The sequence below is a fragment of the Lepidothrix coronata genome, unplaced genomic scaffold (assembly GCF_001604755.1).
Source record: "Lepidothrix coronata isolate B3197 unplaced genomic scaffold, Lepidothrix_coronata-1.0 Scaffold191, whole genome shotgun sequence".
In the NCBI taxonomy this organism is placed as follows: domain Eukaryota; kingdom Metazoa; phylum Chordata; class Aves; order Passeriformes; family Pipridae; genus Lepidothrix; species Lepidothrix coronata.
The window spans coordinates 1281985-1294969 of NW_016690371.1; the positions used below are offsets into that span (position 1 = coordinate 1281985).

General features: G+C 44.3%; 1 protein-coding gene and 1 long non-coding RNA gene across 3 annotated transcripts; one reads left to right on the forward strand and one right to left on the reverse strand.

Moving 5' to 3' along the window:
- Positions 1-24: 24 nt before the first annotated feature.
- KLHL34 (kelch like family member 34) lies at positions 25-3257 on the reverse strand. Its single transcript, XM_017831473.1, has one exon. It carries the CDS (start codon positions 2420-2422, stop codon positions 635-637), a length of 1788 nt encoding a protein of 595 aa, XP_017686962.1. The 5' UTR covers positions 2423-3257; the 3' UTR covers positions 25-634.
- A 189-nt stretch (positions 3258-3446) lies between these two features.
- Positions 3447-9570, forward strand: LOC108505451. 2 transcript variants are annotated; one of them, XR_001877513.1, is made up of 4 exons: positions 3447-3875; positions 7474-9011; positions 9322-9388; positions 9525-9570. It is a non-coding gene; the product is annotated as an uncharacterized LOC108505451 (long non-coding RNA). The 2 variants fall into 2 exon arrangements; XR_001877512.1 differs by lacking the exons at positions 9322-9388; positions 9525-9570 and having other exon boundaries at positions 7474-9081.
- The last annotated feature ends 3415 nt before the right edge of the window (positions 9571-12985 follow it).

The window sequence follows — 12985 nt, forward strand, 5'->3', positions numbered from 1 at the left end:
CACTGAGAGAGAAATGGCTTCTATCAAACAAACACTGTTTTAACTTATGGCTGTAACTGAGTCCACATAGCAAAAAATCCACGCTTTCTGTCTAGTAATTTCCTGCTGGTTAGTGAAGACATTCTTGCCTACTATGTAGCATATCAAATAATACCTTTTCCTTGGCTACTAATTCTTGTAGGCATCAATTTTCTAGTCTTTATACAGCTCGCTTTCATTTTGCTTAGCCATAGCATAAAAGCTCAATAGCACTTTACCAACTGGGAAAATTACCTCTGATTAAGAAAACAGAAAAGTTGGATTATATTTTTTAATATATTTAAAATATGACTTGCAACACCTACTAATTTCTATCTAGGTATTACTCTTCAAAAGTCAAGGATTATGATTCTCACTGATCGCCTCTAAATATGCTGCTTGCTACATCCCTGCTCAGTGAGATCAGCTTCTGGCTCTATAAATCCTAGCAGTGTTTTCTGTCCTGGAGCCAGATTTTCTTGCCTGTTTCCACCGAGCATTTGGCTCATCCAAGCAAAAATTCCACTTTCTCCCATTCAGTGCCACTGCAGTTTTCTTCTCCAGGACCGCCCCGCTTGCTCATCTCCTGGGATGGACGTTCCTCAGTGTTGTGAGTTCAGCAGTTGGGCAGCTTCTTGTGCTGGCAGTCACTGTCCTGCTCATCAGCCGTCTCAGGGAGCTGGAGCACGGCACACTGCAGCCCACACCAAGGCAGAGGGGCTTTGCAGATCTCCTCCCAGCCATCGTTGTCAATGTCGTAGCCAACCACGTCTTGCGTGGAGACTTCCAGTGAGTTTTGCCATTTCTTTCCCCCAATAAGAAGAGCCGTTTCCTCTACCACTGCCAGGCCATAGGAAAATCGATCATAGACCAGTGGTCTTAACCGGGTCCATTGGTTTTGGTCAGGGTCGTACCTTTCTATTTCAGAGAATGGTTCATATAATCCTAAAAAGGTGAATATGGATTCCCTGATTGTTGCCATCTGATGCCCAAACCGAGCAATGCTCATTGGGGCTCGTTTCATCCACTGCCCTTCAAGTGAGCTCAGAGAATATACATCATTGCTTGTGCTGGCTGGGGCTGAGTACTTGCCCCCAGAGATGTATATAGTGTTCTTGCAAACAGCACTGGCATGGCCATGTATCTTGCATGGCAATTCCCTGGCCTTCGTCCACCTGTCCCTGCTGATATCATAGACTTCCACAGATGAATGCAGAGATCCATCTTCACCCCTTCCACCAATGGCAAAGATGTCCTTGCCTAAGACACAACAAGAAAACTGGCATCTCTTTTCCAGCATGCCTGTGATTTGAGTCCACGTGTTAAATCTTGGATCATAACGATGGACTTTGTTCGTAACCAATAAGATCTTTTCAGTTTTAGCGTCACCCAGGGAACCGTTTTCTATTTCCCCACCCAAGATATAGAGGAAGTTCCCCACCACGCACACACTGTGGTTCTGCACCCTGTCCTGCAGCTGTGTGAGAGTTCGCCACTTGTGATTGTAAACATCAAAGGCCACCACATCAGTGACAAGCCCCTCACTTGCTGTCCCTCCCCCCAACAGAATGATCCTAGTTTTCTGGTTCCTCAGCACAGTGGACTTATCCTGCAGGACAGGCTGTTTGAATACAGATGTGTGATAATTTATTGCTTTAATGATCAAGCACTTAATACCTGCTGAGAGGGACACTTCTGACTGCGTGTAGGTTTTTCTCAGCTCTTCCACTGGGACGAGACCATATCTTATGTGCTCTAAAAGGCTGCTTGCATGATCCAGTCTGGATTTATCCTGCTTCAGCCACAGCAGCACAAGATTCAACAGGCGGCTTTCTTTCACCATGGGGAGATCTGGTGATTGAATCACTGCTAGTAAAGACTTGAAGTTCAGCTCAAGAAGTCCTGACAAATCCAAGTCCAGCAGCTTCCAGACATTATTGATAATGTATTTTTCTGTTGCTGCTAAGGCATCTGGCAGATAGAACTTCCTGGCCACATTGGCAGAGAAGCAGCAGTTTTCCAAGGCAAGATTGTTGATTAAGTACTGATTGCACAAACTGATAGCATCCGTCACTTGCAAGTAGCTTGCAGCTTCCAAAGTGTCCTCCAGGCTTTCAAAGGAAAGGGGCAGCAAGGACGTGTAGATGAAATCCAGGATGTGCTGGAGACCAGTAGGTGAGACAACTTGCAGATGAATGACACTGGCTTTAGACTCTTGGGTATAGCTTTTGAACATGGCTCGGAAGTAGTCGCTGGAGCATGCCAACAAGGACTTGTGTGCAGGGAACTCGTTTTCTTTCACTTTCAGCAAAATATCACACAGAAAGCCCTCTGATCTCAGGCTCTGGTACTGGGCAAGCACAGTGGTGCAGTGTGCTTTACAGTAGGACAGGAAGTAGCTCATGGTAGAAAATGCAATGCTTTCCCCTTGAGTTATTAGAGCTAAAATTCAATTAGATATTGAAGCAGCTGCCTTACTCAACAGCCATTGCTTGAATGCCCAGCAGACCTCCAGCTGCTAGAGAAAAGCCCAATCAAATAAAAAAAAACCAAAACAAAAACAAAAAACTCAGTCTCTTGCCTGGCATAGAGGGACAGTTAGTAGATTTGTAGTGAATTCAATGCATTCCTTTATAAAAAAACCAGCTGAATGTTATAACAGCTGTAGGATGCTTACTGTTCTCGCCTCCACAACTTGTGCAAGGATGAAGAGTCCGTGGTTGTGCTGAGCACTTTCTTGGCTGGCCATCAGGTGACAGATGAGGGAGCTAGATGACAATCCCAATAAATGGCCCTTCGTGTCTGCTCAGCTGTGGCCCCCGACCCTTCTTGCTCCACAGGCAGATCAAATTGATCCTCTCCGGCTGCCAGCACGTGGCTCTGAGCAGACACAGATGAGAAGAGAGTGGTGGCTTTTCTCCTCTTGTTTGTGTTTCAAGCTCCAGCCAGCTTAGACCTCGTCACCCCTAGGACAGGAGCTCCCTTTTCGTTCTCTTTCCACAGTGTCTTGGGAAGCCTCAGCTGAAGATCAAATCAGTGCCCAGGGATTATTATGGCAGCATTTTCTAAGCCCATAAATCTCTCTCCGGCAGGCAATAAGACAACCAAAATACCGTGATTAGTCACTGGTTCGATTTGACATGCATTTCTGGGCTCTCTGCTTCACGTGACACCTCCGTAACTCACAGCTACCAGAATAGCCACAGGCTCATTCCCTCATCCCCCTTGCCCAGGAGCCAACCCTGGGCAGGTCTGGGCGGGCGGACGGAGGAGCTTCCACTGACAGCCACAGCCAAGGCAGCTGACTTGGAATGACCTGGCTGGAAATCACAAGGGTAACACATTCGCACAAAGTGGTGACAAAAATAGATTGCCCCAGTTCAGCCATAATAAACCAAAATCTGTTTATAGAGGAGGCTTTGCATAATTGTGCTCTCAGTTAACAGCTGGGAACAAACCCGGAACCCCCAGGGATGGGCTGGAGCTGTCTCACTCAGCTTTCTCACTTTCAGTTTGTCCCAATTAGAAACACTTACACAGGGATTATCCCTGATTTTCACCTGGGTACTTCAGGGTCTAATTTCTACCAGGAATAGCAGCTCGGGGCAGGCTACACATTCTGACCTCTTAAAGCTTGCTTTTATTTTTTCTTTTTTTCTTCTGCATAACTCTGGGTGCAGATGTTCAGGAATCTCCTCCTGACACCTTTCTTTCCAAATCAAACACCCTCAGGACTTGCAAACTTTGCCAGGGTTGATAAATGCCAGATAAGTTCTCTGCATCGTAAGCCAGCAGACTTGGGGGAAAAAAGAGGATCCCACAGGACTGAAAAATACCACCGTTTGCTCAAGCCCAAGGTAAAGCCTTTTTACTGTATTTGCTTATATTTCTTTATGTGGTGTCATGAAATTGTGGCTTACCCCTGTAATCAAGGGGTGTTTCGGAGCTGACTGGAGCCTAATGTGGATCATGCATGCTGTATGACTGTTCTAGTGAGCTTGAGCTGTCTTGCTAAGCAGACTGATACCTGCACATGATCTGCTCTGTTTGTCAGGAAAGACTACAAAAACATTGTTCTTCATTGCTGTATAGTTCTGAAAATTGATTTCCTGCTTGAATCTACTTTCTATAATGACATTATAGACCATAAATGGGGATTTTGTTAAAAGATCTTCCCCTTTGTTAGCAAAATGACATGTACGGGCAGCAGTAATAAAGGAGAAAATGGATGCTTGTTTCTTTCTCCAAGTGGTTTTGCCTATGTCCAAGTTGGGACGATGCTAAGATATTTCAGATGTTAGCAAAGCTGTGCAAACAAGCTTATGTTTGATGCTTTCCTGTTTGAGAGGTAGAGACCAGAGACCAGGTAACTCTGTCACCCCTGAGCAGTCATATGTCCTCTGATGAGGGACCAGGCCTTAAATGCTCCCGTTCCTAGAGATATTGCTTTCCCCAGTTTAACCCCATAAGGTACCAGATTTCAATAACACGAGGTGCAGATAAACCTCTGCTGTTTTCAAACAGCAGGGAGCTGCTGTGCCATCACAGTTTCCCTGGGAGCCTGGAGGTGAGGCAGGGGAGCACAGGGGCTGCACCCGCAGCACAGGCCTGAGTTTGAGGAGTGTTTCGGCAGCAGTTCTGGCATACGCATCTCCTGGCATCACCTCCTCCTCACCAACAGACTTTATCCTCTATCAGCCCTTCACTTGTGCTGCCACGACTGCTCTGAGGTGGGAGGCTGGGAGGTGACACAGCCAGGAAGTGATGCACAAAGAGGAATGAGGAAAATCCAAAAATAGAACAGCAGAGAGGTCTCTGTGGCCAAGGTCAGGCCCTCAGCCTTCCTCACTGTGTGACCTCCCAAGCAGATGTAGTGCCCCAACCCACAATGCAGCAGAGGTGACCCACTGCTGAGCAGTTGGCTGGGGACCCACCAAAGGGAGAGACCCTTACCACAGGACACCCATCTGATGCACAGAAACCAGGCTGGTCTACTCTTGAGCCATGTCCAACAGCTCGCCAGAGGTGCTAGAGCGTGTATGCTGGTATTGCAAGGTAGCTGGGACTGAGTACACGTAATTAAATCCTGCTTCCCCTAGATCTAGGTGTACCAGAAAGAAGTCAGAAGTATGGCTTGGCCAACTGAGGGTATGGCCAGCAGCAGCCAGTATTAACTCCTCCACCAAGTGGTGCTCTCTCAGGCAATGTGCCTTTTCCTCTCCCTCAGCAAGGCCAGGCCAGGCATTGATCAACCTTACACCGACTTTGCTGGCACTTGTGAGGTGCCAGCACAGCTCCAACTGCAAGCTCTGTCACTTCAGTGAGGCCAAGCGATGCTCAATCTGAATGTCCCTTCCAGTCCCCAGAGTGATGCTGTGTTAACCAAACCTATCGTTCACCACTTGCTTTCCAAATGAATTCCATACATGGGTTGCCATTTATACAGGTCAGTTGCCAGCACTGATTTCACTGAACTGATTTAATACCAATGCCGGATAAGCAGGTCCTATAATTGTATGCAGATTTGTTGTGCTATTCCCTCTCAGACCTGCTTCATCTTCATGGGAAGCTGGCTAATAGGAGTAGTGAGAATCATGATCCTTATAAAGTTGTTTATTTGTCTGGAGATTTTTTTTTCTTTGGCTTATAATTGAAATAAAGCCACATTCTTTCCAGTCCCCTGCTCTAGAGTGACAAAAAAAAAGATTATCATTATCAAAATGAGTTTTCTCCCTGCTCCATTTTTAGGCAGTTAGCCTTGTCTAACTAGGGAGCCTGCTCAGCCAAGACCCTCCTTTGTCAACAGACAAATTATCTTCAGGCAGCAGCTCAGCTCTTCAGCACCTTTGGAGGAATATTTAATGTCCATTAGTAAGAGAGCAGACAGTGACTAAACAGCTAACTTACGGATCTCAGCAAGAGATCTAGCATAAGGAGGGATGCAGTCAAACCATGTTCTTATTCTCCTTGGCTGCAATTTGGAAGATCAGATCTAATGTTAGACTCATTAGATGGTACATAAAATTAGGAAAATATTAGTGTTTCAATGATGTTGATTTGTTGGGAATAGATAATATATTTTTAATCATGTGTATCATTTAGACTTTAGATTTAGACTTCAGGCTTTCAGTATATTTTCTGTTCAAGTCATTGCTCTACTACAGTAGGCAGTCTGCAATAAAAAAGAATATTCAGAGGTGTGCTGTGGAAAATGTTGTCTTCCAGGTTTGCAGTTATTTTTTTCTTATACGAAGCTGAAAAATGGCCCAAATTGCAATGACGTGTTCAGTTTAATATTGCAAGTAGGCCATCAGTTAATAAACAATTCAGCTACTATTGTAAATTTCCCAACATTTTTTTCAAGAGTAAAATTATAAAAGGAGTTGTACAAGTAAAATTAGACTCACTAGTAATAAGTGGCTTACTGTAAAATATTCATTACAAAAATCCACAGCGGATGATTTCTAAGCTACATTTTGTTCCAAAAGAAATTAGTGGAGTCTGGAGGACAAGAGAATAAATGCTTAGGATGCTCCATAATGTACCGCATGAACAAATATAGCAAAAGTGAGACAAATGATGAATGTAATAGGGATGATGTAGCATACAGGTTTTCTAGAAACTACCAATCAGAAAGATTGTATTGAATTAAATTGTCTTGGAGAAATCTTTGGACTAGAGTCTGTTCTTCATCCTTGAATAATCATTCACAATAGTATTTGGGTCAGCCCATCTATTTAAAGCAAAGGATGTTTAGCTGAGGAAAGCAGTCCTTAAGAACAAAACAGTAAGAGGGAGGAATTTTCTTGCATCTAAACGCAATATCTGGTGAGATTATGTCTGTTTGTAAAAGCAAAAGAAAGTTAGCAGCTTGGACGAGGTGGGTTTAGGCCATGGGGTTTCCATTTTGGCGGGGGAGGCTGGGGATGCATGTGGCTTTAAGCACTGTCTGAGTGGTGCCCACCAGGACACTCTGCCCCTGTGAGCTGAGGGAGCAGGAAATCAGCATGAGGCAGTGCACCCACCAACTCACCAGACAAGTCTGCAAACCCTCAGCACACTGTATCCATCCATGTGCCACCTCAGAGGAGTCTGTGTCTGGGGACACTGCTGGCAACCAGAGCTTTATCTGAGTGCAAGCCTCCATCTGCCACTGGGTAGAAGAGAGGTTTAACATGAGCAGGAGTCAGAGCAGGGATCCCAGCCAAAGCCTGCTGCAAGACCACATCTGCTAAGCCATGGCTGCATGGCAGTTTTCTGTGGTTCAGTGGAAAAGAGGAATAAAGGAGGAAATACGACTGGCACACCTGGGTTGGAGGTGGCCATGTCCCAGCTGGGTTATTCTAGCACTAACTACACCTGTGCGAGAAAGCATCCTGTGTCAAACTGTGAAACATGAAATAACAAACTTCCAATCAGCCGGTGCCTCATTTGCTTCCTCTTCCTTTTTTTCAGGTTTCCTTTCATCTGCCTCCCATGAAGACAGATGTTACAGCTTCCATTGTCCTCTCAATGGATTAGACATGAGCTTCCCTGGTGAACAAAAAACAAGTTGGAAAAGTTTTTAACTTGGATTCCTGTTTCAGAGCAACTGCAGTGGGATGAGTCAGGCACTGCAGCTGCAGGATAATGAAGGAGAATGTGTATTTTAATGAGCCCATTTCAGAGCAGATGTACTAATGGCCTTCACAGCACTTCACAGCTGAGGATGGAAGGCTGCTTGGGGTTCGCCTGCTCCTGTGATGGCCAGGTGGCACCAGAGATGCTCTACATTGAGCCCTGGCTTTCCCCTGCTGGGCAGCCAGTGCTACCTGTGCTGCTGGTGGGGCAGAGAGGGACCTGCAGCCCCTGCCCAGGAGTGCCTTCACTCTGCATCCAGCTCAGGGACACCCACAGCCACCTGTGGCTGCTGCCTTTGCTCAGCAAAGACACGTGCAGTTCTAACTGAAGTGGCTCTGCTCATTGGTCACTTCTGCATGCATGGAAGCCCTCCTGCTACAAAAGCAAGATTTCTGACCCCCATGCAACACTCCTGCCTCCCAAAGACTTTGGGGCTGGTTGAACTGAATTTCCAAACTTTATTTGCTTAAGTACCTGTAGTGGCAACAGCTGCAGCTTCAGGCTGTATGACCACTAATGGCAGAAGGGCTGGGCTTTCACTTTTGTCTGCGGTTGGATACACCCACTCACAGCAGCTCCCAGCTCTGTCCCCACTGCAGGTAACCTAGTCCACTGTGACGTGTTTTCCGTGGTGATGCGTGCTTCCAGTACAAAACCAGTATAACTGGGATACACACCTCAGGTCTAAGAAAATTATAAGGAAATGGGGGCTGGGTCCCCATGGTTCGATGGTCTTTTAATGCATTTCCTTGTAACTAGAATGAGGGTTTGTTTTTATAGGGTATAGAGAGGTAAGGAACAACAGGTGCTCTGGGACCACAGAGGAGAAAACACAAATTTTTCTCTATTGGGACACTATATAGCAGCAGACTGGTGAGATCTCTCTGAAATCAAGGTGCTTTACACATAAGCTGGTTATAATTCAGCTCTACCATCCTCTTCGATTCTGTAATTCACATTCAAGCAAATGCTCTCTAAGACATAGACTGTTGGTTAGCAAAGTAAAGGTTACAGTGTAATTAGCTGCTGTTAGCACTGTTACTCTTTGAGACGATGACAGCCTGATGTCCGCACTCAGCTGATCACTAAAAGTGTTCCTAGAGTCTGTACACTATGTCATCGTCGTTGTCATCATTGTTAGCAGCAGCAGCATGTTACCTAGTGACTTGGACTCGGTCCTGCCATGATCTGTAAATCTCAGGCTTATCCTTGGGACTGAAAGGATTCCATCTGCACCTGCTGGTCCTTCTTCATTTGCTCACAGGCTCTCAGGTTTGAAAGTGGGAGAGCACCCAGGGCCTAGCACTGAGTGAAGTGCAGCTGGAATGAGTTGGCATGTGCTGAAGGATAAAGGATGGATGACAAAGCACCAGGTTTGTAGAGGGCTTTTTTTCCTTTATGACTTCTGACTGAATAAAACCATGCTGGAGTGCGTCAAAGGCATTGATGGGATGTGTTTTATTTACCATTCTAATCTTCACGAATTACTAAATGGTGCGTGACTAGCAAGCCTCACCAATCATTTGTCAGGTTGATCTCAGAACCAGACCATATGGCAGAAGGTACTCGTGGCCTTGCTCACCAAATAGGAAGAGAGACATCTCCCTGCACAGCAGATATAGTCTTTAAATTCCACTCCTGAAAGAAATTTCTGGACTGTATATGCCAGGTTTTCTTCTCCAGGCCAGTCTTAGCAGACCCTGGCTTCAGTCATCTCCCCTCTTTCCCTGGTGATCTGGATGCAAACTGGGTATGTATATAAGCTGTGGATAGCAGAGAGACAAACCTTTTACCCCCAGGGCACTCTCCAAGAGCTAATGTACTCATTTTTATTCCTTTTTAGAGTTCTTATGCCAGCAATAACACAAATATTTACTTCCTCACAGAAGTGCAAAAGTCTGCCTGCCCAGAAAAAGTCGTGCACAAACCAGCTTGAAAGATGTAGAGATACTGACTTCTGTATTCAGCAAGTTTATTTTGGTCTCATCTGTCTAAGATAAGGATTGACATAAGTGACTCTCGAAGGAAGTGATTATGCCCTGAGCCCTGGCAGTGTGCACCTGGCATGACAGTGCAGCATCATTTTCCTGCTACCATAGCAGAGTTTTCAGGGGCCCTTTGGATTTTGCCTTAAGCGGAGAAGTCATTGTTCTATGTCAGCTCTTCTGTCACACCAAAGAAATTAAATTGTAGACAGGTGAAGAGAAAAGCAAGCAAAGAGGACAAGACAGACTTGAAACATGTGAAACCCTTTGGGAGGTAACATGAAGTGTGAAACGTCTAAGACCAAAACCCCTTCCCAATACTGCAAGACTTATCTATCCATTGGCCTTACAGGTGGCCCATCCCTCAAAGGGCACTAAGTCTCAGCAGAACCATGGGACTTGTCTCACATTAGAAGTCAGCAGCCCTTGGATGCACCACTCCAGCCTTGCTGAGGTGCCAAGCAATGCAGTTGGGGCAAGCACACACCCTCCTGAGTAATGCAGGTCAGCCAGAAATGTCCGCTCAGGAGGACTGGCAAAACTCCTACTGCAGTAAAGAGACAGTGGCTATGGGGGTGAGGGTGGGGAATATGCCTCAGCAGGATGCCACACTTCTTCCAGAAAATCTTGAGTCCTCACAAACACAAAACTAGTACAGTTGCATCCTCCTCCTCCACTCAAGGAAGCAGTGCTGATACCGAGGAACCTCCTCTGATCACAACAGCAGTCAAGTCAAAGAGAAGGATGCTAACGAGAGCTGAAGTTAAATGAGACGTGGTTACAATGGTGTAAATTTGATATCCTACCATTGAAAGGGGTAGGAGATTAAAAATAAATATTTATGCTTCAAATTCTTTAAAATTACAAGTAATGACATTATTAATATTTTTTGAGGTCATGCAATGACAGCAATACACTAGTTTAGGCCAAAGTTGACAATCTTGAGAGTGTGCAACCATTGATTCCCACCTTTCAGCCTGTTCCGGTCTTCCGCTTTGCTGAAATATGATCCAACAAGCAAGTTACCACAAAGAAAATTTCCTTAATTTGCACTGTGAAAATGACAACTCTGATCAGAGAAAACTTGATTTTAAAAGGTAAGTAGGTTTATGTTTGTAGAGCTGCAGATAATCACTCTGCCTACACCTTCAGCTCACAATAACATATGAATATGCCTATGGCCCTGGTTAAAAAAAAAAAAAAAAAAGTCAAAATATTAACTTCAAAACTAGACCCAAGACACGCTTCCAGCCCATCACTACACAGGGAGACACTATGCACTGCTAGTATAGCACTTTCATTACAGCAGCTAAGCCAAAGCTTTTAAAAAGGTAGATTGTTTTAAGTAAATTCTCACGTACTTCCCGACATCAGCACTCTAGCGTCATTTCTGGGGTTGGAAATTACACTACCTGGAAAGAAAATACTCCAGTTCAGGAGGTACATTGAAGTAGCCATATCCACTCACTTCAGACACACTAGCTTATGTGTAAAATAAAAAGCAGTCTGTGCAAACAAACTGCACACCCTGATATTTGTACTACTCCTGACTATGGATAAGATGCTGTAAGTTGAAATTATAAAAAGAAAATGAAAGCAATCACCATATAAATCACCTGTCTGTTTTTCCCCAAGCAGGTTTATTTGCCCTTGACAATATAAAATAGCTGTTAGAACTCTGACAGATATTCTGCAGGAAGGTATATTTTGCAATTTTCTTCAAATGTGCTTTGTGATCTAATAAGTATTTTTCAGTTCAAAGTTTACAGAATTATATGGAAATAGAGGCTGGTTTTGATTCCTTTGAAGCCAATAGGAATTTTGTCACTAACTCTGGAAGAAGCAGAAATGCAACTTTCTTAGCATGGAGAAGCTTGGGGAGCTGTTTTACCTTAATTTTTCAGCCTTATATAACAGCTTTCTCACCTAAAAGCAGGGTATATTCAGCTCCCAATGTTCCTGTGGTAATAAAGGTCATTTTAAAGATCAGACCCTTTACAACTGAGCCCCTTATCTGCTATAGAGTCTGGTGAGTTTCTATATGCAGCACATTATTTTTAATGTGCTAACTCTTGATGTGTATATATTACATCAGTGGTCTCTATGGGATGAGCAGGCCCTGCTGAACAAGGATGGGGAAGGGCAGCAAAAATCTCTGCTAGGATGCTCCCATTCTACAGTTTTCACTGGTGCTTTAAGGAGCAGAGTCTTCAGACACCAGTGTTACGTGGCTGCCCACACTGTCACTACTGCTGATTTCACCTGGGTTACTTCAGAAGTGGGATTGTTTCCCACTGCCTCACCTTCTGGAAATGTTTAATTAAATGATAAAAAGGTAGAGTTTGGTCTTTTTTTTTTCAGCTAGGCAGGTAGGGCATTCTCCTGATCTTTCTCATATTTTCAGAAAAGAATTAATGGAGAAAATATGCATTTCTAGAGTTTCTGGAATTGCAACATATGCCACAACCTCCAGAAAAGAAGTACTGCAGAGAACTTAAGTTCCCGTAGGCCATTTGTGTTTTTCCATATATTGAAATTCTCATCTACAAAGACAGACAAGAGAATAAATAGGCATAGCTAAGACATCGGAAGCAAAAGTGTTCAGGGCATTTCCAAAGTCAAAAAGCTCAGTTAGAGGGCAGGGTCCCTTCAGGCAGCTAAACAATCCTTATGGCCATTGCTCCTCAGGAGAATGTCCTTCCTGCTTACTAAAATGCAGTGATTCTGTTATCAAGATGATACCAAACTGTCCGACCTGGCTCAGGACAGTGCTGTGCACAATGGGCACTTTAGAAGCACTCAGAAAGTGCTGGAAACTGCGGTCCCATGAGGCCACTGCTGTCAATCACTGCAGTAAATAAATCTTTTTACTCTTAATTGTTTGGGTTTCTCTTAGAAACAAATATTTACCAGCTTCTGATTTGCACAGTTTTCCAAAGGTCACAAGTGCCATCTGCAAGGGGAGCCAAGCTATTCAACTTTAAACTATTTAACCTTGGCTTCCTGCACAAGCCTACAGTGCCATAAAAGCAGGCATCACTATCTGACTTATGTGTAAGGATGGAGGGGTAAAGTTCTTCTCCACTTGGCCCATTTCAGCATGTTATTTTTAAAATCTTATGTGTTCAGTGATGAAAATACACGCCTTCATTCTGCTTATCCTTTTGGAAGGCTTTAATGTGTTCGATGCTAATCACTTTCTTATTTAAAAGGTATAGATGGAGTTAAGAGAAAAGGATTTTCTTGTAATTGTTATTAGTGGTAAAAGTTTGTACTAAGAATAAAAAAGTTTCAGGTTTTCCAAAACTGCTATAGTCCTTCAACATCCCCTACACAACTACACATACCTGTAGCTGCAGAAA

Excerpts from the sequence above, each read along its gene's own strand:
- KLHL34 (XM_017831473.1), bottom strand. The coding sequence starts at position 2,422 with ATGAGCTACTTCCTGTCCTACTGTAAAGCACACTGCACCACTGTGCTT.